The sequence below is a fragment of the Oncorhynchus gorbuscha genome, linkage group LG22 (assembly GCF_021184085.1).
Source record: "Oncorhynchus gorbuscha isolate QuinsamMale2020 ecotype Even-year linkage group LG22, OgorEven_v1.0, whole genome shotgun sequence".
In the NCBI taxonomy this organism is placed as follows: domain Eukaryota; kingdom Metazoa; phylum Chordata; class Actinopteri; order Salmoniformes; family Salmonidae; genus Oncorhynchus; species Oncorhynchus gorbuscha.
Window position 1 is genome coordinate 14,887,550 of NC_060194.1, and position 25,474 is coordinate 14,913,023.

At 42.4% G+C, this 25,474-nt stretch overlaps 1 protein-coding gene and 5 non-coding genes across 7 annotated transcripts in view; 4 read left to right on the plus strand and 2 right to left on the minus strand.

Annotated features, from left to right (window-relative positions):
• Positions 1 to 901: 901 nt before the first annotated feature.
• Positions 902 to 973, minus strand: trnaw-cca. The gene has a single exon. It is a non-coding gene; the product is annotated as a tRNA-Trp (tRNA).
• Positions 974 to 1,710: 737 nt separating this feature from the next.
• Positions 1,711 to 1,784, plus strand: trnai-aau. Its single transcript has one exon. It is a non-coding gene; the product is annotated as a tRNA-Ile (tRNA).
• Positions 1,785 to 2,436: 652 nt separating this feature from the next.
• Positions 2,437 to 2,509, minus strand: trnav-aac. Its single transcript has one exon. It is a non-coding gene; the product is annotated as a tRNA-Val (tRNA).
• A 2,538-nt stretch (positions 2,510 to 5,047) lies between these two features.
• trnam-cau lies at positions 5,048 to 5,120 on the plus strand. Its single transcript has one exon. It is a non-coding gene; the product is annotated as a tRNA-Met (tRNA).
• Positions 5,121 to 5,525: 405 nt separating this feature from the next.
• Positions 5,526 to 5,597, plus strand: trnag-ucc. Its single transcript has one exon. It is a non-coding gene; the product is annotated as a tRNA-Gly (tRNA).
• Positions 5,598 to 9,452: 3,855 nt separating this feature from the next.
• LOC124009402 (glypican-5-like) overlaps positions 9,453 to 25,474 on the plus strand; it is a 237,604-nt gene continuing 221,582 nt past the window's right edge. For both annotated transcript variants that reach the window (XM_046321206.1, XM_046321208.1), the window contains exon 1: positions 9,453 to 9,921. In XM_046321206.1, the coding sequence (XP_046177162.1) occupies positions 9,753 to 9,921 (169 nt within the window). In that variant the 5' untranslated portion in view covers positions 9,453 to 9,752. The remainder of the gene's footprint in view (positions 9,922 to 25,474) is intronic.

Sequence of the window (25,474 nt, forward strand, 5' to 3'; positions counted from 1 at the left end):
AACACGTAATGCGTAACACATGTAGTAACATCATAATAAACTTACACGCAAACGGACATGTGACGTGTCAGTGACACGTTACGTGACGTGAACACTACGTCTACATGACGTGTACGTGTCACGTGACATGAATGCAGACATGAAGGCAGTTTGACGCCTTGGAAACAAACTTGTCTCCATTGACAGTCAATGTTAATTAATGGCGTTATTTTATGGCGCTAGGAAGACATTAGGTGACTTGATGAGAGTTATCAGTAGCTTCACCAATTCTGGCATGAATCACCCCCCATACCACTCCTCGACCAGAGCGTCCAGCGTGCGCTCTGAACACTCCGAGAGCGAAACGCTCTGAATTTACAAACGCCCAGAGCGCTCTCTGGTACTGCAGATTGAATTTACTAACACACCCAAAGTGTACACTCTTTCAGTTATAATTTTATCCAAAACATTTAACAATATTTCAGATTGAATACGGCCGAAATTTGTATATTCATATTGTTATAGATCCTTTGTAAACAGAGTACATACCCATTACGCACGTGCAAGCAGATACAAGTATGAGGTTAAATATTTAAATATTGTCCTGGCAATGGCATGTTGTTTGCTTACGTTTATCTGGGGCTTACATTTTGAAGGTTAGATTAGATATTAAAACAGTTATAACTTTAGTTCACCTCAGTTGGTAGAGCATGGCGCTTGTAACGCCAGGGTAGTGGGTTCGATCCCCGGGACCACCCATACGTAGAATGTATGCACACATGACTGTAAGTCGCTTTGGATAAAAGCGTCTGCTAAATGGCATATATTATATTATTATTACATACTCACTGATTCTATAGTTTGGAGCTAGCTATGTGGCAACAATTTGAGTTTTTCAATTATAACAGACCATTAAAAATATTGACCCCGACGTGATTTGAACACGCAACCTTCTGATCTGGAGTCAGACGCGCTACCGTTGCGCCACGAGGTCTGAAACCACAGGATGGCCGTTCATGTATGTGACTGTGTCCAAACACAATACATTTTCTGTTGGTATGTCTAGTTTTTCACAGTTTGCTATCACTAAACAGAGAATGGTGGCAGATTACAAACGTGAAATCGACTGTTTGCTCCAGCAATATTCTGTTATAATTTGCTTGGACTGCAACTGCAGTTTCCCACTTACTACAGATTGTAAGGTTTAGCGACTAGTGCTTTTTGAGGTCGGTTCGGTTTCTGTTCAATTATTTAAAAAATAATCACGGTTTTTGATTTCGGTTTTGATCATTTAAAAAAATATGAAATGCATTATGAAATAATAACGTTACAGTGATTGTATACAACATCTGTTACAATAGCTTTACAAAAATGTAAATATTGTAAATATTGTTAAAATAGTCCAATGAAAGTAATTAAAGATAGTTAAGTGCATGTCTGTAACAGGGTGGACATATTATATGGCTGATTCACTGAAAATGTGTTTATAATAAATTAAATTCTGGAGCTTGGCCAACATGTTTTTCTACAAGTCTAATATTTCCCTTTTTATAGTAAAACAGAAAAGGAATATAAATTCGGAAATAAAAATGGAAAATGTTGCATTGTCCAAATGGTACTGTTTTGTGATATTGACCGATGCCCATTACGTAAAACGATAAAAATAGTCATAGCACTCAACTATGTCTGCTGAAAAGGTTCTAATTCATAACTTTTTTTCATTGTATTTATGGCCGGTTAGCTCAGTTGGTTAGAGCGTCGTGCTAATAACGCGAAGGTCGCGGGTTCGATACCCGTACTGGCCACATACTTTTATTTTATTGTATTTATTACTAGTTGAATCTTTAGTGCATTTGGTACCATATGCCAATGTGTATGTGTCATTAAATGTTAAAAGCAAACGTATACATGTGGTCCTACTAAGTGACATTGATATTTGCAATAATTTACTGTTGCAATTAGAATAGCTCTCTCAAATTCAAATTTGGACCTTGAAGCCAGTTCCACTGCTTTTTTTCATTCTTCTCATCTAATCAAGGACTGATTTAGACCTGGGATACCAGGTGGGTGCAGATTGGCAGTCTAAGCAGTAATGTTATTTTTTACTGTTTTTTAGGCAGCTACAACATAGATTACATTAATTGATGGGGAGATACAGACATCATAAAACCAACATAGATTTACACAACTGATGTCCAGGCTATGCATTAGTCGCCTCACATCAAATCATGAATGGAAAAGGACTAATTTTGTACTTCAGTTGCACTTTTCCACTCGGATGAAATACACTATATGACCAAAAGTATGCGGACACTTGCTTGTCAAACATCTCATTCCAAAATCAGACGTGTCCAGTTAGTTATTTGGTAGAACAGAACACGAGCAGTACTCCAGACCTCCGGGGTAGGATTTGAAGACAACAAGGAAAAGATTTGATTCCTAGGGTGATGGAAAAAGTGTTTCCGCCCGGTCTCGAACCGGGGACCTTTCGCGTGTTAGGCGAACGTGATAACCACTACACTACGGAAACTGCAAGAAATAGGTAGGGAGTAATTATAATGTACGGGTATTTGAAGTAATTGGTCAAGATTATACCGTTATTAGCCTATAGGACAAGTAATTTAAAGAAATGGTCTAGGATTACTATTTGCACTCACATACATTCTTCAATCCCAATCCTTTGTATCACAAGGTTAGAGAAGGCCTGCTTAGTATTTTCATGTTGCACACTAACATCATGGCGCCAGAGAAGTTTTACGTGCTCCTAATCAATGTGTTTTTTTGTTGTTATTTTTTTTGCGTTGTTTGTAACTTATTTGTAAAAACTTATTTAGTACATAATGTTGCTTGTTTTGCTAGAACAGACTGGAATATGTTCCGGGATTCTTCCGATGGCATTGAGGAGTACACCACATCGGTCATTGACTTCATCAATAAGTGCATCGATGACGTCGACCCCACGGTGACCATTCGTACATACCGCAACCAGAAGCCATGGACTACAGAACACGTCCGCACTGAGTTAAAGGCTAGAGCTGCCACTTTCAAGGAGAGAGACTCTAACCCGTAAGCTTATAAGAAATCCCGGTATGCCCTCCGACGTACCATCAAACAGGACTAAGATCGAATCGTCAGATGTGGCAGGGCTTGCCAACCATTATAGACTACAAAGGGAAGCAGAGCCAAGAGCTGCCCAGTGACACGAGCCTACCAGACGAGCCAAACTACTTGTATGCTCGCTACAAGGCAAATAATACTGAAACATGAATGAGAGCACCAGCTGTTCCGGATGACTGTGTGATCACGCTCTCCACAGCCGATGTGAGTAAGACCTTTAAACAGGTCAGCATTCACAAAGCGACAGGGCCAGACAGATTACCAAGACGTGTATTTCGACAACATGCGCTGACCAACTGGCAAGTGTCTTCACTGACATTTTCAACCTCACCCTGTCCGAGTCTTTAATACCAACATGTTTTAAGCAGACCACCATAGTCCCTGTGCCCACAAACACTAAGGTAACCTGCCTAAATGACTCGCGTCTGTAGACATGAAGTGGTTTGAAAGGCTGGTCATGGCTCATATCAACACTATTATCCCAGAAACCAGATCCACAGACGATGCAATCTCTATTGCACTCCACACGGCCCTTTCCCACCTGGACAAAAGGAACACCTATGCGAGAATGCTATTCACTGAATACAGCTCAGCGTTCAACACCATAGTGCCCTCAAAGCTCATCAATAAGCTAAGGACCCTGGGACTAAATACCTCCCTCTGCAACTGGATCCTGGACTTCCTGACGGGCCGCCCCCAGGTGGTTAAGGTAAGTAGCAACACATCTGCCATGCTGATCCTCAACACAGGGGCCCCTCAGGGGTGCGTGCTCTGTCCCCTCCTGTACCCCTTGTTCACTAATGACTCATCTCAGCTCGCTGGTCACCATAGCATCTCCCACCTGTAGCACGCGCTCCAGCAGGTATATCTCTCTAGTCACCCCCAAAACCAATTCTTTCTTTGGCCGCCTCTCCTTCCAGTTCTCTGCTGCCAATGACTGGAACGAACTACAAAAATCTCTGAAACTGGAAACACTGATCTCCCTCACTAGCTTTAAGCACCAACTGTCAGAGCAGCTCACATATTACTGCACCTGTACATAGCCCACCTATAATTTAGCCCAAACAACTACCCCTTTCCCTACTGTATTTGATTTATTTATTTAGCTCCTTTGCACCCCATTATTTTTATTCCACTGCAAATCTACCATTCCAGTGTTTTACTTGCTATATTGTATTTACTTTGCCACCATGGCCTTTTTTTTTTTGCCTTTACCTCCCTTATCTCACTTCATTTGCTCACATCGTATATAGACTTGTTTATACTGTATTATTTACTGTATGTTTGTTTTACTCCATGTGTAACTCTGTCGTTGTATGTGTCGAACTGCTTTGCTTTATCTTGGCCAGGTCGCAATTGTAAATGAGAGAACTTGTTGCCTACCTGGTTAAATAAAGGTGAAATAAAAAAATAAAATATGAATCAAAAGGCACAAGCCATATCCTATGCTCTTGCTTATGCTGGTGTGTCTGTTTGTGGTATAAATGTCCTTTAGCAAGTAGCTTAAGATAACAACACAAGTAGCTACAGTTGATATACTTCATTTTATTGTCCCATCTATTAATCCAGTCTGCTCACTGATTAAAATGTATATTATTTATGCTTATTAAATACAAACTTTCCCCTTTATTTTCACAGCAGACATGGAGCCCAGGTTCAGAAAACTGCCAAATGGAAGCCTTGTCTTAACAGACAGTAAGGATTCCAGGAGTTACAGGACGACAACTGCTAAAAGAGCATGGAGCAGGGCTGTGTCTCCAGAAAAAGTGGTGGTACAAGACAACATAAAAATAAGACAATATACAAAAATGACAAAATAGCACAGTTGGTTAGGAGCCCGTAAAACAGCAGCTATCCCCTCCGGCGCCTTGGGTTAAACATAGTGTACACGGTAACGAAATGTACATGAATTGACCATTCTTCTATTATGTAATTATCAGTTATACCAGAAGCCTCCTTAGCGCAGTAGGTAGCGCGTCAGTCTCATAATCTGAAGGTCGTGAGTTCGATCCTCACAGGGGGCAGTTCTTTTACCAACAGTCTCTTTAGCCCACGGGAGAGTAAAATGTTGGCAACATAATTTAGTGTTTGTCGTCTGCCGAATTTTTTTTATATCAAATTCAAACACTTCAATTGTGTTACAATGCAAAGATTGTTTAGCCTAACATTAAAATGAAATTGATCTGGTAATGTAAAACGTAGGCTTTCTTTCACTTATCCTTTCAAAAGCGGACAGTTACAGCTAATTTAGATACGCAGTGTTTCGCGTAGTTTTCTTCCAAGCTGTGTACTCGGGTTCGATTCCCGGCCAGTGAAATAAGATATTTTGCTTGACTCACCCTTTGAAATTAACCGCTTCATGTAACTTGTTAGGAATATATTGTCTGTCACTTTCAAAAACGGAACTCTCCGAGATAAGTTTCAGGTAAGCGTTGGTGGTATAGTGGTGAGCATAGCTGCCTTCCAAGCAGTTGACCCGGGTTCGATTCCCGGCCAACGCAGCTCATTTTTGTGCAGCTCATTTTTGTGTTAATAAGAATAAAATACTGAAGTTTTATTCTAGTCATGTGGTTTTTACTCTCTTTTACTTTGTTCTGTTCTATCGCTTTCTTTTTATCCATCCAGCCCTGAGTTCTGTTTCATTGACATTGCATGCAGTGTATTCAAAGCGCAGGGATGGGGTGGCCTGAAACTACTCTGCCATGTGTTCTCTCAATGATTTAGGCTGCAGCATGTTTTTCTTTCAGTAAACAGCTTTTATTTTGATTTGGACAAATAACAGTGTGTCACTAACACACATGTATTCAATATATATATATTTTTTTACATAAAATGTGCATAGTCAAAAGCCCCGTGCAGGAATAGGATGTGTCTCTTTGCCAACGGTGAGTCGAGGAAATTTCTGGTTGCGAAAACCAATCATATCGCCGTCTGCAACCAAGAGCCCGCCTGCCCAACTACTCTGCCTGTCCTGACCCTTAGCCCGCCTGCCCGACTACTCTGCCTGTCCTGACTCTGAGCCCACCCGCCTGCTCTCCTGTACCTTTGTCCCACCTCTGGATTACTGACCTATGGCGGATTTGACCCTGCCTGCCATCCTGTACCTTGGCCCCTATACTCTAGATTATCGACCCCTGCCTGCCATCCTGTACCTTGGCCCCTATACTCTAGATTATCGACCCCTGCCTGCCATCCTGTACCTTGGCCCCTATACTCTAGATTATCGACCCCTGCCTGCCATCCTGTACCTTGGCCCCTATACTCTAGATTATCGACCCCTGCCTGCCATCCTGTACCTTGGACCCTATACTCTAGATTATCGACCCCTGCCTGCCATCCTGTACTTTGGCCCCTATACTCTAGATTATCGACCCCTGCCTGCCATCCTGTACCTTGGCCCCTATACTCTAGATTATCGACCCCTGCCTGCCATCCTGTACCTTTGCCCCTATACTCTAGATTATCGACCCCTGCCTGCCATCCTGTACCTTTGCCCCTATACTCTAGATTATCGACCCCTGCCTGCCATCCTGTACCTTTGCCCCTATACTCTAGATTATCGACCCCTGCCTGCCATCCTGTACCTTTGCCCCTATACTCTAGATTATCGACCCCTGCCTGCCATCCTGTACCTTGGCCCCTATACTCTAGATTATCGACCCCTGCCTGCCATCCTGTACCTTGGCCCCTATACTCTAGATTATCGACCCCTGCCTGCCATCCTGTACCTTGGACCCTATACTCTAGATTATCGACCCCTGCCTGCCATCCTGTACTTTGGCCCCTATACTCTAGATTATCGACCCCTGCCTGCCATCCTGTACCTTGGCCCCTATACTCTAGATTATCGACCCCTGCCTGCCATCCTGTACCTTTGCCCCTATACTCTAGATTATCGACCCCTGCCTGCCATCCTGTACCTTTGCCCCTATACTCTAGATTATCGACCCCTGCCTGCCATCCTGTACCTTTGCCCCTATACTCTAGATTATCGACCCCTGCCTGCCATCCTGTACCTTTGCCCCTATACTCTAGATTATCGACCCCTGCCTGCCATCCTGTACCTTTGCCCCTATACTCTAGATTATCGACCCCTGCCTGCCTTGACGCTCAACATTTGCTAGGATTCTCTTCTATTCAATACTGGCCATGTAATTCTGACAAAGTCCAAAAAACATTTGATTAGAAAAGCCTAATTGAGAAGTAACTCCTATGCTGTCATGATCTCCCCTGAACGCTGAATATTTTAACCTTACAAATAGATACACGTCTTAGTTCGCTACCTCGCCCACCCTAGCCATTTAATCCCTGGTTCATTGAATGAGGGAATCATTTTTTTATAAAGACATAAAACCTATTTGGTTGTAATTGTAGTGTTGCAGGGTGGTCAACCATCCCAGAGAGTCCTCGGGAGCTATTGCATGTGCAGGCTTGTGTTCCAACCCAGTTGAACACACCACATTGTAAAAAAAAAAAAAAAAAAAAAAATCAACTGCTCTGCAGGACCTTGATAAACTGACTCTGGTGTGTTTGAGCAGGGTTGGATCAAAAGCCTGCACACCCAGTAGCTCTGCAGATGGAGACGGACCACATGTGTTTTAATCAGTAGCCTGTCAGTGCAGTATTTTACTTTGTGGGGGGTTGAGTGCCTTGCTCAAGACCACAACGCAGGAGATCTATAATACATGGTATCAGAGACTAGCAGCATTCCATTGTCAATAATTTATGTTATTTTGTGAAGTGGTACCTTGCATCATACCACACAATTTTAAGTCACCTTTTTGGCCCATGGTGTCACATATGTTTGTTTTTGCTTTTGGGGGGGGGGTGACTTGAGTTTTCGGACATGTAAAGAATCAGTCCTACTTGCCTGAATGACAAGTCTCGAAAAAAGTTCATGTGGAGCCCTGGTCTAAAGGGATAGTCCATGGTAGCCCGTCATTATAAATAAGAATTGGTTCTTAACTGACTCCAAGTTAAATAAAATAATTTGTGTGCTTTGCAATTTCACCAGCTGAGTGCAGTATAGTACACTAAACAGTCCTGTATTTGCTCCAGCATGGTTGTCAGAAAGTTAGTTTTTTCCATAATCAGGGGCAAAATAGCCATTTACAGCTGCGTGTTCAGGTAAGTTTTTCACTGTCACCATTCACCAAAATATTATTCAGTCACCTGGAATTTGATTCCTAAGACCATATAGGCCTATTTGCATTGCATAATAAATAATTGTTTAAAATGTTTTAATAAAAGTTGTTTTTTATAAAGCCTGATATGTCAGATTGTCAAACTCAAGTGACACTTTGAATTCCATTAAAGATGTATATTTTGAATTAATCAACCATGCCCTTTATTGGGTTAAATAGGATGTCATTATCTATACTGTTTTATAAACTGGGTGGTTCAAGCCCTGAATGCTGATCGGCTGAAAGCCATGGTATATCAGACTGTATACCACCGGTATGCCCCAAAATGACTTCTTACTGTTCTAATTAAGTTGGTAACCAGTGTATAAAAGCCTTAAAAGACCTCGGGGGTTTGTGGTATATGGCCAATATACCATGGCTAACGGCTGTATCCAGGCACTGTGTCGTGCATAAAAACAGCCCTTAGCCATTGTATATTGGTCATACACCAAATATAAATATCCAACCCACTGGGCAGAGACGTCAAATGAACGTTTATTCCACGTTGGTTTAACCTAATTTTATTGAAATGACGTGGAAACAATGTTGATTCAACCGGTGTGTGCCCATTCGATATTATGTACATATCAGGCTATTGAGCATACTAGGGCCGCCTACCTCGTCTGCTTGTTCTTTTTTAAAATTTGCCTCTAATTATTGCTTATTGTACTTGAATGTTGAGGGAGCTAGCGCACAAGCATTTCGATGAACCTTTTATACCGTGACGAATAACATTTGATTTGGGTCTCCTTCGTTGTGTTGTGGGTGTGACAGATCTATGGATTTCCCAGGTCTAATACATGAATAACATGTCAACATGACCTAATAGGAATCGCCAGTGACCCACCAATGAGTCTAGACTCTCGAGACTCTAGTCTAGACCATATGGGAACACTAGATATAGTTTTATGTCAATGCACAATCCATCATGAAGCCATATGTTATGTTTAGTATTACATTGTTATTGATTACTGCATTGTTGCAGTTAGAGTTTGCAATAAAGGCATTTCACTGTGTGCACGTGCCATTAAAAACGTGACTCTTGAAATATAGCCTACAGAAAATCTTTGATGAAATGAAATAGCCCAATCTGAAAACGAGATATGATTTATTCATATCTGACACCCGTTCTGACCATAGAGGGTGGGGGGAGAGTGAACGCGTGTGCATAGCTTCCGAGAGAAGCGCATGGCTTGGGGGAGAGAAGTATGCACGCAGTCGAACAGCGCCTGTTGAGTGTGGGACGTCTACTACAATACCGTCTCTCCCCTCCTCAAGACAAGATTTTATAGGCTCAGTGTGGAAGGGCCTTTATGCATTAAAACCAATAATGTGAGAACCCGATGCAGACCTCGTGTCATGGACGTTTAATTGTAACAACAGCTCCATTTGATTTGTGTCGTACATTTTCTTAACCGGCGGTGAAATCATCGATTCACACTAACCTACTGATACCTGGATTGAGATGCGGCAATGTTCCGAGCAATATGCACACGTGTAAACTTCTGCTGGATTTGGCTGGCTGTTCTGTTTCTGCTGAAAGTAGAGGATGTTGGCGCGTACAGCTGTCATGAGGTGAAGACCGCTTTCCAGGTGCGACAGATCGGTCCGCTGAAGTGGGTACCGGAGACACCTGGAACAGGTAACTGTCTGCCTTTCCCGCGGGTCAACAGTGACAGGCTAGGTTAACATTTAGTTCTGCACATTGCAGCGAGATCATGCCGACTGATAGTTTTGCACGCAAATATAAAGGCATTTCTATTGCATTGCAGTAGTGTTAGTTCAGTGTAGCCTATTCACATCTAAACGCTGTTGCTCTTGTACGTTTAGCCCTTTTGAAATGACAATTATGCAGGTACATGAGAAGCGTTACGCATGTCAGAAGGCTAACACAGCTCATTTGTCATCACTTTCGATCAAGAAAATGCACAGGGTATGGAAAAGGAGTTCGTGACATTTAGATTCACAGTCGGTATTGTCATTCATCATGCTCATGTCAAGTGCGCACGTGGTTGAGAGGAGTCATATGCTGAGAGTCGGTGTAAAGGAATACTAATTGACAGACACCTCCACGGTTTGGACTCAGCCCTGACAGGCGAACAGCTACAGGACGGTGTTATAATAACATACAGTGATCTCGTAGATTAGACAGGCCTACAAAAGTATCATCTGCTCATACATGTTGCACTAGAGGAGAAGGTTCTTCCAGGTGCTTAGAACAGGTGTTTTGCTATAGGCATTTGTCACTTAATCAATAATTGCCATACTGTATAAAGCGCAAACATTTGGATTTCTTATTGTAAGAGTATGCAATGCAACTAACTGCTACAGAGTGATTATATAACCTACTGAGAATTGTTTTAAGTAGAATGATTTGATATCACAGCCAAGCATCCCTGTATCAACTTGGCAATAGTATTGAATAAATAACTAGAATCTTAAAAACTTAAAATATTTCACAGGCCCAACCAGCTGCTTACCAAGCAAACATTCTGCCTTGAGAAATGAATGAATCATTTAGCTAATTTCGTTGTCAGAGCGCTCAGCAGTGAGACACATGTGACTTCTGAAGCCCAGGCTTTGAGCTGGAGAAAACCAGAGGGAGGAGAGAGTTTCTCATAGACTATAGACAGCTTTTCCCAAACTCTGTCCCGGTGACCCCAAGGGGCGCACGTTTTGGTTTTTGTACCTAGCACAACTCAGCTGATTCTAATAATTAACTCCTCATCAAGCTTTGATTATTTGAATCGGCTGTGTAGCGCTAGGGAAAAAACTAAACGTGCACCTCTTGGGGTCCCCGGGACCGAGTTTGGGAAACACCGGACTAGAACTTCTCTAGAGACAAGGTTACTGATGTTTTCCTCAAATTGTTCCTCAGAAGTCAGATTTCTCTTAATAATTTCATGCCTGCGTGATGTTGAGATCTCATACCTTTGGACCTATTCAGAACAAATACGAAACAGATAATTGGAAGCGAAGTTGAGTGCAAGTTTGAGGCTGATACAGGATAGGCTTGTGGACACCATCTACCGCATGTCTTCATATCTGGGGCGGCAGGGTAGCCTAGTGGTTAGAGTGTTGGACTAGTAACCGGAAGGTTGCAAGCTCAAATCCCTGAGCTGACAAGGTACAAATCTGTCGTTCTGCCCCTGAACAGGCAGTTAACCCACTGTTCCTAGGCTGTCATTGAAAATAAGAATTTGTTCTTAACTGACTTGCCTAGTAAAATAAAGGTAAAATTAAAAATTAAAAAATCTGTATGGAACATTAGGCTGACAGTAGCAGTAGGGCCATTATCCTCTTATAGAGGTTTGGCTACACCACAGGTCCACGGTTAGCATATAATGACTAAGATTAGGAAACCTGATCCTAGATCTGTTTTTTTGAGGCATAAACTATCTGGTGCTCTTAAAGGGATACTTCGGGATTATGACATGATTATTTCCCCATAGTCTGATTAACACGTGGCTACTTTTTTTATGTCTCCATGTCAACTATTAAGGAAGTTAGAGGTAGCTTTGTGAGCAAATGCTAACTAACTTTAGCGTAATGACTGGAAGTCTATGCAGATACCCATAGACTTCCAGCAATTGTGCTAGCGCTAGTTAGCAACTTCCTGCAAACTGCACGCAGAGACATAATAATGGTATCCACAAGTTCATCTGACTCTGGCCCAAATCTCTTTAAGGAGCAAGTGGTGAAGACTGTGGTTTGATTTGATGATTTGATTCAAAAGTCAGTCCCTGGGGAGAGCTGGTGGTTTGAACCCCAAGATCCCCAATTGGTAGTGGCTAATTGGGGATCCTGGGGGTCAAACTGGAAACAAAACACAACAAATAATACACATAACATTACATCATCTCTGTCTCACACTTCAGAAATAGCAGATGTCTTTTCACAGTCCCCGTTGTTCCGTAAGCTGTTATCTGTTTTTTAAATCTGTTTTTATTGCTAGCTTGAGTTAGCTGGGATGGCAGAGAGTTCCGTTTAGTCATGACTCTATTTAACACTGTGCATTTCCCAGCTTCTGTTCAGGACTGGGGACTGTGAAGAGACCTCTGATTGCTTGTTTTGTGTTGTACCGATGAGTGTCTGAACTGTGTGCCAACTGCTTGAACAGACAGGTCAGTGCCTACAACACATCAACAGCTTCGCACAAAGACCAATAGTGATGCAGTCAATCTCTCCTCAACTTTGAGCCAGGAGAGATTGACGTGCATGTTGTTGACATCGCCCTCCGTGTACAATTTAAGTGCAGTGCCGTGCTTTTCGGTTCTGGACCAACTGCAATTGACCTTATGTCCCTCTTTGCTGAACATGACCACACTACTGGGCAGTAGTCCAGGTGCGACAAAACTCGGGCCTGTAGGACCGGGCCGGTCGATTGAGATGTCAAGAAAGCAGAGCAACGTCTTATCATGGACAGATCTCTTCCCATTTTAGCAACCGTTGAGTCGATATGTTTTGACCATGACAGCTTGCTGTCTAGGGCTACGCCCAGCAATTTAGTCTCCTCAACTTGCTCAATCGCCACATTATTCAATAGAAGATCTAAATGAGGTTTAGCAATTGAGCGAGCGATTTGTCCCATAAACAATGAGATATGTTGCACCAGCCTATTGCTAGTTTATCCATTCTGAAACACACTTGGAGCTTTATGTTAAGGGTGTCCGTGATTTATTTGACTGTCGTAGCCGACGTGTATACGGTTGTGTCGTCAGAGTACATAGACACACAGGCTTTATTCAAGGTCAGTGGTCTAAGCCGACTGCCCTGCGGTAACCCACACTCAAACCAATTTGAATTAGAGGGTTCCCATTAAAGAGAACCCTCTGTGTTCTATTCGATAGGTAACTGATAGGTAACTCTCGATCCACGAATAGGCAGAGGATTCAAAATCCGTCACGCCTGCGTTTTCTTTTTTCAGCAATAGGTTGTGATCAATGATATTCAAAAGCTGAACTCTAACAAAACAGCTCCCACAATCTTCTCATGATCAATTCCTTTCAGCCAATCATCAGTCATTTGTGTCAGTGCTTGAGCATGTTGAGTGCCCTTTCCTATAAGCAATGCCGACAGTCTGTAGTTCATTTGTTTTCTGTAAAATAACATTGGATTTGCTCAAACACATTTTTTTCCCTAAAGTTTGCTAAGCACTGGTAACACGTTAATCTTGTCAACAAAAAATGCATGAAAGTGGTTGGCAACATCAAAGGGTTTTGTTATGAACAAGCCGTCTGCCTCAATGAAAAATGGAGCTGTTCGCTTTTTTGCATAGAATTTCATTTAAAGTACCCCTTTTTATTTTACGATCATTCTTTATATAATTTATATTTGTTTCGTAGTACCTTTTCTTCTTCTTTATGTTTAGTGATGACTTAATTTACTGTATGTTTGCCAGTCTGCTGTGTTGTCAGGCTTATTTGCTATTCTCATTGCTCTCATCCCTCTCAGCCATACAGTTCTTTAATTCATCATCTATCTAAGAGGAATTGGCCGTTCTAACAGTCAGTTTCTTAATGGGCGCATGCCTATCAGTAACCGGAAGAAGCAGTTTCACAAATTCTTCAAGTGTGGCATCATTACACACCTCTTGTATGATCGCTCATACACAGTTTTAGGGCCACTCTTTGGAACTTTGGTTTTTCTAGGCATGGCTATTATATTGTGATCACTACATCGGCTGGGTGTGGATATTGCTTCAGAGCACATTTCTTCAGCATTAGATGTGATGCGATCAATACACATGGATGATTTAGTTCCTGATCTGTTTGTAAATACCCTGGTAGGTTGACTGATAACCTGAACCAGATTGCAGGCATCAGTTACAGCTTGATGCTTCTTTTTGAGCGGGCAGCTTGATGACAACCAGTCAATATTTAGGTCACCCCCCCAAAAAATACATTTCTGTTGATATCACATACATTATCAATCATTTCACACATATAGTCCAAATACTGACTTTTAGCACTCAGTGGTCTATAGAAACTTCCTACGAGAATAAGCTTTAGGTGAGACAGGTGAACCTGTAGCCATATTACTTCCACATCCTCTGACATGAGATCCTTACTCAGCCTAACAGGAATATGACTCTGGACATACATGGCAACACCACCCCCATTTGCATTTCTATCTTTCCTATATATTCTATGATCATGTATAACTACTACTGCATCATCAAAGGAATTATCTAAGTGTTTCAGATATGGCCAGAATATGAATGTTTTCTGATGTTAGTACGTTGTAAATTTCACGATACTTGTTTCTCAGGCTACATATGTTAATAATATGGGCTATTTTTAGTCCTTTTCTGGGTTGCTTGTATGTTATTAGTGCTATTCTGAGAGGCTGCTCCGAGGTAGACATTTATATTTGAGCCGAGGAACAGGAACATAGGAACATAGATTAGGTTACTTACATTGATTGCACTTATATTTCTCTGGGATATATTACGATATCCATGTCCTCTGTTGCTTATTATGTCAGGGAGGACTAGTGTGCTACCAAACCCAGACCGTCAGTCTCTTACGCAGGCCGCTATGTTGATGTGGATAATCCGGGAACCCCTGCGGTTGGGGTGAATCCCGTCTCTTTTAAAGAGAGTTGGTTGCTCCCACAGCAAGTTAAAATTGTCACAAAAGGAGACATTCCTGTCTTTGCAAAGTTTCTTCAGGAACTCATTTAGTGCAGCGGGGCGGCTGTAACGTTCCGGACCCATTCTAAAGCACAGCAGGGGGCCAGAGAAGATTATTCTCTTCCCTTTGCCAAGAAGGGTGTTCAAGAGAGTGTTGTAGTCTTTCTTCAGTTCCTCAGATTGCCTAAAGCGAATGTAGTTAAAGCCAATGTGGGTGACGATGGTGCCAATACTAGAGTACTTGGCTAGACCTGTGGGCAGGAGGGAGTTGATGTCTTGGGCACAGGCGCCTGGTTGACAGTGGACCTTGGTCGGCCCTAGGGCTGTTGTGGTGACCGTATGATTAACGCCACACCGGCGGTCACCAGTTATGAAGGCAGTCAAATTCCACATGACCATTTAGTCACTGTAATTAGGCTTCTCCAAGCTCTGATGCTGCTGCTGGTCATTAGTAGCCTACCAAACTTGCTAACTGCCTGCTACTCAGCACTCTATTGTCCTTTTAATCACTCTGACATCAGTGCAAATGTAATCGAAAATCTAATCAAACACTTCATGAGAGCCCATGAGCTCATGTTGTGCAACATTTCCATAGGCTGTGTAATTGCGGGAGAAAAGAGTGATGGCCGCTAATAAAAAGAGGAGGATCCCATCAGCTTTCTATTGGCTAGGCCTACCATTTTTATCTCTCAACTTTCCTAATATTAAGCACAGTGCTTATATTTACAACAGGAGTATAGCCTACCTGGCTGGCATGGAAATAAACCACGGGGAAAAACGTCCTCCATTCGCTATTTAAGTGCATTGATGGCATTTTTCTGATTCCCTGTTTTGTTACAGGTGTATGATAATGGTCCATTCTAAATCAAAACAAATTTTACACATATATTATTTAGTATATGTAAAGACAAGATTAGTCAATAATAGTCTGATGGGTGACAATACTAGCCTGTGCATTATATATGATCTCTTGTGAATGATGCCCAGCATAAGAAACAATCATTTTTTTATGCAACTTGTTCGATTCATAGTCACACACCTCATGTAGTCTATCCCATAGGCCTATACGTTTTGATAAGGTTTGTATCACAACTAAACTGGCCAAATAACTTCTTAAAATGAAGCACATGAATCCGCTTTACAAGGGGGATAGAGACTAACTGGAATACATAAGCAGGGGGATAGAGCCTCACTGGAATACATAAGCAGGGGGATAGAGCCTCACTGGAATACATAAGCAGGGGGATAGAGACTAACTGGAATACATAAGCAGGGGGATAGAGACTAACTGGAATACATAAGCAGGGGGATAGAGACTAACTGGAATACATAAGCAGGGGGATAGAGACTAAGCAGGGGGAACTGGAATACATAAGCAGGGGGATAGAGCCTCACTGGAATACATAAGCAGGGGGGGGATAGGACTGGAATACATAAGCAGGGGATAGAGCCTCACTGGAATACATAAGCAGGGGGATAGAGCCTCACTGGAATACATAAGCAGGGGGATAGAGCCTCACTGGAATACATAAGCAGGGGGATAGAGCCTCACTGGAATACATAAGCAGGGGGATAGAGCCTCACTGGAATACATAAGCAGGGGGATAGAGACTCACTGGAATACATAAGCAGGGGTGCAGAGACTAACTGGGGGATAGAGACTAACTGGAATACATAAGCAGGGGGATAGAGACTAACTGGAATACATAAGCAGGGGGATAGAGACTAACTGGAATACATAACATAGAGCAGGGGGATAGAGACTAACTGGAATACATAAGCAGGGGGATAGAGCCTCACTGGAATACATAAGCAGGGGGATAGAGACTAACTGGAATACATAAGCAGGGGGATAGAGACTAACTGGAATACATAAGCAGGGGATAGAGACTAACTGGAATACATAAGCAGGGGGATAGAGACTAACTGGAATACATAAGCAGGGGATAGAGACTAACTGGAATACATAAGCAGCACGTGAGTTTCAAGTTTGGGGAAGATAATTTCACCATAAAAATGCCCCTTTATATTAAAAGCATTACATGCAAAATCACATTTGCGGTCACTTTTGATAAAGGTGAAGTCTGCTAATGGAACATTGCTGCGCTTATAATGTGAAGAAATAGTCTAATAGTTTGTCAACATTTTAAGCTAAACATTCTGATCAGTTGCGTCAGCCACATTGTATAAAACAAGTTTTTGTTGATGCTAGTGGTTGCATTAATTTGGGATCTATCGCATCCCACAACTGTCCCAGACTATATTTGGAATATTTATTTCTCGCACAGATTAGAATATGTCGACTTTTGTACTATGGGGGATATTAGATTGACATAGTCTAGTGCTTTTGGTGTTTGTTAGGTCTACTCATCTGGTTGGCTGACGAAAAGTAAATGTGGACAGTTCTTCCAATATCTTCAATATGCACCTCAGAATTGTTGGGTCCCTGATGTGTCTGTCTTCACTTGTAGCCTGTGAGAAATTCCCGATGACGTGACAGAGAGTTATGTGAGTGAGAGACGCTTCGGATTGCGCAGCACACTCAGGGAGAAGGACACAGCAGCACTCCGGTCCGCAAAAGGCGTGGATAAAAATAATATGAAAAAAAAATACTCTGTTTATTCAGTTTTACACACAAGACAACACAGAACAATATAAATAATATATTCAACTAGAAAAAATACAAATAAAAAAATTTGCTTTAAAGATACCGTACTTTAGACAAGTTAAACACACCGGGCAGAAGGCTACAAAGGTTAAAGGGCAATCTGTAGTACAGTGACCGAGCAGACACCTCACCATTGTTCCTGTAAACAGATAAGGGATAGGGGTGGAGAAATGCAACCACTCGCAGACAGTCATGGCCACAGACCGACCATCCACTGGACCAAAAATAGTGGACCAAAAGTTTACAATGCTTTAAATAATAATCATTTTTATTTTATGTAATGCATGAACAAAATAAAAAATACAAACAGGGCAAAACAAGCTCACATTTTAGTCTCTGACCCGGCAAGATGAACAAGGCATCCGCAGGTCACAATCAATAAGCACTTCATCAACCTTAATGCCTCCCCCAAAAAAAAAAACCCACAAAGAAATGCTCATCCAACCCTTAAGTCACAGGGGAGTCAAATACAGACTTATTTTAGTTTTAATTGGAATGCCATCAGAGGATGGACTGTTTAAAGTAAGACCGGAATGGAGCCCAGGCCTCATTAAACAGTTTGGGGTTCCCACGCATATTGAATTAAAACAATTCTAGTTTCAGAGAGCACAACACATCCCTCACCCAATATTTATATGATGGAGGAGCTGCCATCTTCCAGTTCTGTAGTATTAGCCATCTAGCTAAAAGAGTTGTGTAAGCAACAGTGTCAAACAGAATTCTTGAAAGTGGGGTACCTATGGGCAGTACTCCAAAAAGAGCTGTAAGGGGAGATGGATCTATAACAGTGTCATATATATCAGAGAAACATTTAAAAATATGAATTCCCAGAAACCTGACAGTTTGTGACAGCCCCAAAACACACGATACAGTGTGGTTGGTTCCGTTTTACATCAGACACAGGTAGGATCAAAATCAGAGAATATTCTTCCTAGTTTGGCCCCAGACCAGTGGATACGGTGAACCACCTTGAATTGAATGAGGCTGTGTCTAGTGCTAAAAGAGGACAAATTCACCCTGTGCAGCACAGATTCCCAGGCGTCTTCCCCAAGTTCCTCCCCCAAATCTTTTTCCCATCGAGTCTTTAAAGGCACCAAAGAAGGGTTCTCTAAGTCATGAATGATTGCATATACATCTGAAATTGCGCCCCTAGGAAGCTTGTTCAGCTCCAAGATGCTCTCTATAGCTGTATTCGCAGGCCTGTGGGGAAATTCAGGTGTGTTAGCTCTGACAAAGTTCCTAGTCTGGAGATATTGCGCTGAAATTTGCAGCCCAATAGTATGTCTGAAAATTTGGTAGAGCTGAACCACCCAATGCCTTAGGCTTCTGTAAATGTTTTCTACCAATCTGTGGTACCTTGCAATCCCAAATAAAATACATGAATGTTTAATCCAGTGAATTAAAAAATATTTTGGAATAAAAATGGGTAAACATTGAAATTAAATTGGGCAACACACTAATTTTAATGACATGAATCCTTCCAATAAGAGAAAGAGGTAGCAAATTCCAAAAAGTAGAAGATTGTTTCAAACTGTCTGCTCGAGCAACAATGTTTTCCTGAAACAAATTTGAATATTTCCCTGTCACTTTAACTCCCAAGTAGGTGAATTGATCGCGGACAATCCTAAACTGAAAACTTGTAAAGAGCACTTTAAAGCTGCTTTATTTACAGGAAAAAGCCTAGATTCAGCTTGTACCCTGAGATTGATCCAAACCTTTTAAGAACAAATAAGGCACGTGGCAATGAGGTATCAGGGTTGGAGATAAACAGAAGGAGGTCGTCAGCATATTTAGCCCTGGTGATGCCTAGGAGAGAAACAAGGCACTTACATATATATATAGGATCTTAATTTGATGAAGGAAAGGCAGATGAGCTTCATGATTTACACACTTTAACTGAAAGCCTGCCCTAACACACAGTTGGTTAAATACTGAACAAAAGTATAAACTCAACATGCAACAAATAAAAACAATGTGCTGAGTTACAGATCAGTCAATTTAAATAAACTCATTAGGCAGGGGCGCAGCCATGGGAGCCAGGCCTACCCACTTGGCAGCCAGGTCCACCCACGGGGGAGTCAGGCCCAGCCAATCAGAATACATTTTTCCCCACAAAAGGGCTTTATTACAGATAGAAATACTCCTCAGCACCCCCCTCCCCACTCAGACGATCCCACAGGTGAAGAAGCCAGATGTGGTCCTGGGCTGGCTTGGTTACACGTGGTCTGTGGTTGAGAGGCCGGTTGGACGTACTGCCAAATTCTCTAAAACGATGTTGGAGGCGCCTTATGGTAGAGAAATGAACATTCAATTATCTGGCAACAGCTCTGTTGGACATTCCTACAGTCAGCATGCAAATTGCACAGTCCCTCAAAACTTGAGACATCTGTGGCATTGTGTTTTGTTACAAAATGGCACATTTTATAGTGGTCTTTTATTGTCTCCAGCACAAGGTGCACCTGTGTAAGGATCATGCTTTTTAATCAGCTTCTTGATATGCTACACCTGTCAGGTGGATGGATTATCTTGGCAAAGGAGAAATGCTCAATAACGGATGTAAACCAATTTGTGCACAACATTTTGAGCGAAATAAGCTTTTTGTAAATATGGAACATTTCTGGGATCTTTTATTTCAACTCATGAAACATGGGACCAACACTTTACATGTTGCATTTATAGTTTTGTTCAGTATATTAACAGTATTGCACTTTTCATGTAGCCTAATCTTGGCCAACTAATAGCCTAACCTCAGATCAAGCAACTTCATGGACTGAACGTTCAAATCATCATACATCTGTATCATCACCAGGGCTAACTACACCCCTGTCTCTTTTCTCTTCCCTGTGGTTCTGTTTCTCTTTGTGATATGTGTGGTAACATTTGTCTGTCGTTCCTTCTCATTCCTCTTTCCTTCTCATGCCTTCACATGTGAAAATAACACACAGGAATGTTTAGACGACAAGGTGGTTATCATCACCAAGGCCAACTGAGCCTCTCTTCTCTTTATTCTGCTCTTTTTAGCTATTCCATTTTTCAAATATCTGCGGTAAACGTCTTCATTTCTCGAAGGCCTTTGGAAAGTTTGGGAAACAGAAATAATGTTTCCCGTCTTGAGAAACCCTGACTGTTCAGGATTGATGGATTGAATTCTATTTCAATTTAATAAGAACATTGTGAATGTAAAAAAAAAAAAGAGTTTTGATCTCGGGCTTGCCATCTCCTCGAAACTGTTGTGTGTCCTTTGAAACGGAGCAGATGACTAGCTGCTTCCAGAGATGACTCAGATTCATGTGACATCTAATACCGATGTGGACACAAACCACAGCCACTGGCAGGCTGTGTCTCGCTCTGCGCCACATCCATCGGTAGAGGCCACTGCCACTTAATGTTGTCTGACTCGGTTTGCTGTAACAGGGAGAAGAGCAACAGATAGCCTTCCCGTCGAACATACCTAGAGGTGCATCCAAACCACTCAATATGTTTGTTTTGGTGGCGGTAGCGTCGTCCCGGGCAACGGACGGTGCATGTAATTTCCAGGCAGAGCTGTTAGCTGGTTGTAGGCCCCTTGTGAGACAACGCAGGGGGACTGGGCCTTGTGAAGATGTCACCAGTCTGAATGGAAGCATTTGCGCCGCTGCATGACAAGTGTTTACAGCACGCAGTGAAAGTGCAGCAGGCAGGGTATAGACAGCAGCTGACAGGCCTAGTGGATAGAGTGAGATTTGGACTGATATGTGTGTTTGTGATTGGGTACAAAGTGAGAGCAGAGGCATAAGATTGGAATGACTGGCATGTGTTGCTGTGTTTCCATCCATACTGTACTGTACTGTAGAGAAGTCTACTGGTCTGTGTTTCCACCAAGGCCTCTAGGTCTGACTGTCCCCTTAAATTGAGTGCTCTACATTTTTCTCCTCTAGTTTTCCATCTAATTGGTCAGCCTCTATTTTTCTATCTCTCTCACTCACTTCCTCCATCTCGCCCTCAACTCCACTACCCCCAGCTAATTCAACACAACCATATTTGCTCCAATGTCTTGTTTGTTTCTTTTGATTTGGAGTGGTCCAGAAGAGATTGCTTTGGGTCAGGCCCGTTCCCTCTTCAAAGTGCTGGCCAGGGGATGGGGGGGGATACGAGGGTGTGTGTGTGTACAACTAAGACTCTCAGATCAAATGCCAAGCATAGCAGCGCTTGATATTTGAAGTGCCGAAACCTTCACTTTTTAAAAATAATTCTGTGTTTGCTTTAGGTTTACAGTGCTGCGTTTCATTCACGTGTGGTGAACTGATTCCTCATCAAGCGCCGTAGGAGTCTGGCTGCGGGGAACATTAGAGCCAGCCAATTGGATACGGGGTAGTGATGCGAGGGCCAGCTTGTTTGTTCACCCGCCCGGCTATGAGTGAAAATCTGAGGCTCGCACCCGACCCTGATCCACAAAAATAGAAAATGTGTTGTACAGTCAGAGATAGCGCAGCAATTTCTTTTACAGACCTCTTTAGATCGGCCTATGTTTCTGCTTATAATTTCCACCATTTTGGTAGGCTATTTGCTAGTCAACATGAATGTAATTAGGTACATGCAGCTTCTCTTCTGTTGCCCTAGAATACAAAATAATCCCTTGCTCAACAGAATAATGTCATAAATCAGCCGAATGAATGCTTCAATTTAGTTGACATTGGTAAGGTCTTTCATCTCTGCTTCTCTCGTGCAGCAAAGACATTTAGGGACCAAAGAGAAAATGCAATTACATTCCAAATGACATAATTTGTAAGGAAATTAAAAGCTGTGAAAACATGTTTCTGGAGAGATTTCAGGTCGGCTTGGATGCGTATTTAATGTGGTTGAAATACTATCAGCTTTTATGATGCTGATAAAGATCAGCATCGTCTTTACAGACGGTCCCTAACCGTGCATTCATTCTCTCAAGATGCTTAAAGAAAGAAAGAATATTTCTCCACTCCTGTTCCCGAGTACAAATGTACATTTGGTGTATCATTTTACTGCAAGAAATGGTTAATATATTATATTAGGCTATATGAGAGGTTACAGACCTAGTGTCAGTGTCCAGATTTCATTTAACCCATCTGAACAGTAGCCAGCAGTTCCCTTGACGTGCCATTTCGAAGTCCCCATCTTGTGACTGTTGAATTTGTTTAGCGCCTCACAATCATCACGCATAACATAGCGGACACTTCACCAAATCTTTCCCAAACATTCAGCTAATGTTCTGGCCCTCCCTTCTTATTTTCAACTCTCCATTCTGAAAGATTTTCTCAAATCCGACATTGTCCTTTTTTCCTCAGTGGATTGACATGATCTTTTTCTGCCCAAGTTCCCAAAAGCAATTGGCAATTGTAGTGTGGCGCGGCGGTCTAAGGCAATGCATCTCAGTGCAAGAATCCAGGCTGTATCACATCCGGCTGTGATTGGGAGTCCCATAGGGCGGCGCACAATTGGCCCAGCATCGTCTGGGTTTGGCTGGAGTAGGCTGTCATTGTAAATAAGAATTTGTTCTTAACTAACTTGCCTAGTTAAATAAAAAAAACACATAAAAACGAAAACAGTATTTGGCACGCTACTATAAGGCCCTAAAGCTTAGGCTTAGACTACGCACTAATGCCAGATAAAAAAATCATGAAAGGAAACCCTCAATGTAGCCTATAGATATGAATTGCACAAGAATGAGATATTTATATATTTTTTTATGCATTGTTTATTCTTTATTCAACCCGCCCGCCACCCACCCACTCTTCATACACAAAACATTTCATTACCCTAAACACACCCGCAAAGCGCTCCATATCGACATTACGAGGGCTTGCTGATCTAGCGCTTTGGAGATATATCAATTAGAGGGCAGGCGTGGAGCCGCTCCATTCATAAGCACACACACACTACAGTTGGCAGCTGCTTCCTTGGCCTGTTCAGATACGGCACCCCTCATCACTGTGTGGCTCAAATAATGACATTCTTGAGGTCTACCAAGGCTGCTCAGATCACAACACGCAGTTGCATTTTTATTACCATAATGTAATATGAGAATGCAACTTACAGTCTCCTCACACATTCAGTCCATGTGGTACCACGTGGGACTCGAACCCTCCACTTTGTTGCTGCATGCACGAGTGTTCCTATCAACTGAGCCATCGGAAGTCCTTGTGTTTAGCATTTCTCCAACCCAAAGACGGGTCACGTCATGTGTTTATGGTAAGGGAATGGGATGGGGGACGCAGCATGTTATCACATGTTGCTACATCTTTGCCTGGTTACAACATCAAAAAAGCGTCTGGCAGCGACGCAAAGCTAACGATGCTCTTTTATTGGGCTGCAGTTATTTTAAGCTCGTTACAATAGGCCTCCTCACGGATGAAGCATACACATTGTGCACACACGTCCCCTCCACCCCCACACCCTCCTCTATACCTCAACATGACGCCTCCGAGCCTTCGTTGGTATGTTTTTCTCCACCCCGACTTACTGACCACCTGCTCAGTAATTATCCCAGAAATGGCTCAACAGCTTTATCTTTCATACAAGTGGCGATGTGTGGCTGTAGGAAGACGACGCAACACAACAAGCTGCCATGAGATCGAGTTGGAGATACAGGAGCACTTCAAAAGTGTTCAATGAAAGTGTTTCCAATGCCACACATGACCATCTCACATACTGCAGACACAACTTCTCAGCGTAGTTTGGTCAAAGGCGATATTGTTTGTTCACTGTCTGTAGTCTGGGCCACGTACGCTTGGCATGTCCTCAGCAGGTCTGTTGCAGAAACAAAGGTCATGTGGTTTGGTAAGAAGAATGCCTCTCTCTCTACAGGTGTGATTACGACCTCTGAGGGTTGAGAGCTTCAGGTAGTCACCTCATACAAGTACTTGGGTGTATGTCTTGGCGGTACACTGTCCTTCTCTCAGCACATATCAAAGCTGCAGGCTGAAATTAAACCTAGACTTGGTTTCCTCTAATCGCTCTTCTGTCACCCCAGCTGCCAAACTAACCCTGATCCATCATACCCATGCTAGATTACGGAGTCATAATTTATAGATCGGTAAGGGTGTTCCCGAGCGGCTCCATGTTATTTACCATTCAGCCATCAGATTTTCCACCCTTTTAGGCCTCACTCCCCCCTATCTGAGCTATCTACTGCAGCCCTCATCCTCTACATACAACACCAATTCTGTCAGTCACATTCTGTTAAAGGTCCCCAAAGCACACACATCCCTGGGTCGCTCGTCTTTTCAGTTAGCTGCAGCTAGCGACTGGAACGAGCTGTAACAAACACTAACTGGACAGTTTAATCTCAATCTCTTCATTCAAAGACTCAATCACGGACACTCTTACTAACAGTTGTGGCTGCTTTGCATGATGTATTGTTGTCTCTACCTTCTTGCCCTTTGTGTTGTTGTCTGTGCCCAATAATGTTTGTACCATGTTTTGTACTGCTACCATGTTGTGCTGCTGCCATGTTGTGTTGCTACCATGTGTAACAAATCTCTTTGTCGTCTGAGGAGGAGTAGGAAGGATCGGACAAATATGCAGCGTGGTAACTGTCCATGTTAATTATTTATGAGACTGAACACACAAAACAAAATGACAAAGTGAAAGGAAGAAACGAAACAGTTCTGTCAGGTGAATACACAAAACAGAAAACAACTACCCACAAATCATAGTGGGATCACAGGCTACCTAAGTATGGTTCTCAATCAGAGACAACGATTGACAGCTGCCTCTGATTGGGAACCATACCAGGCCAAAAGCATAAATACAAAACATAGAACAAAAACATCAAATGCCCATCCCAACTCGCGCCCCTACCAAACTAAAACAGAGACATAAAAAGGGAACTAAGGTCAGGACGTGACACCATGTTGGTGTCAAGTTGTGTTGCTTGCT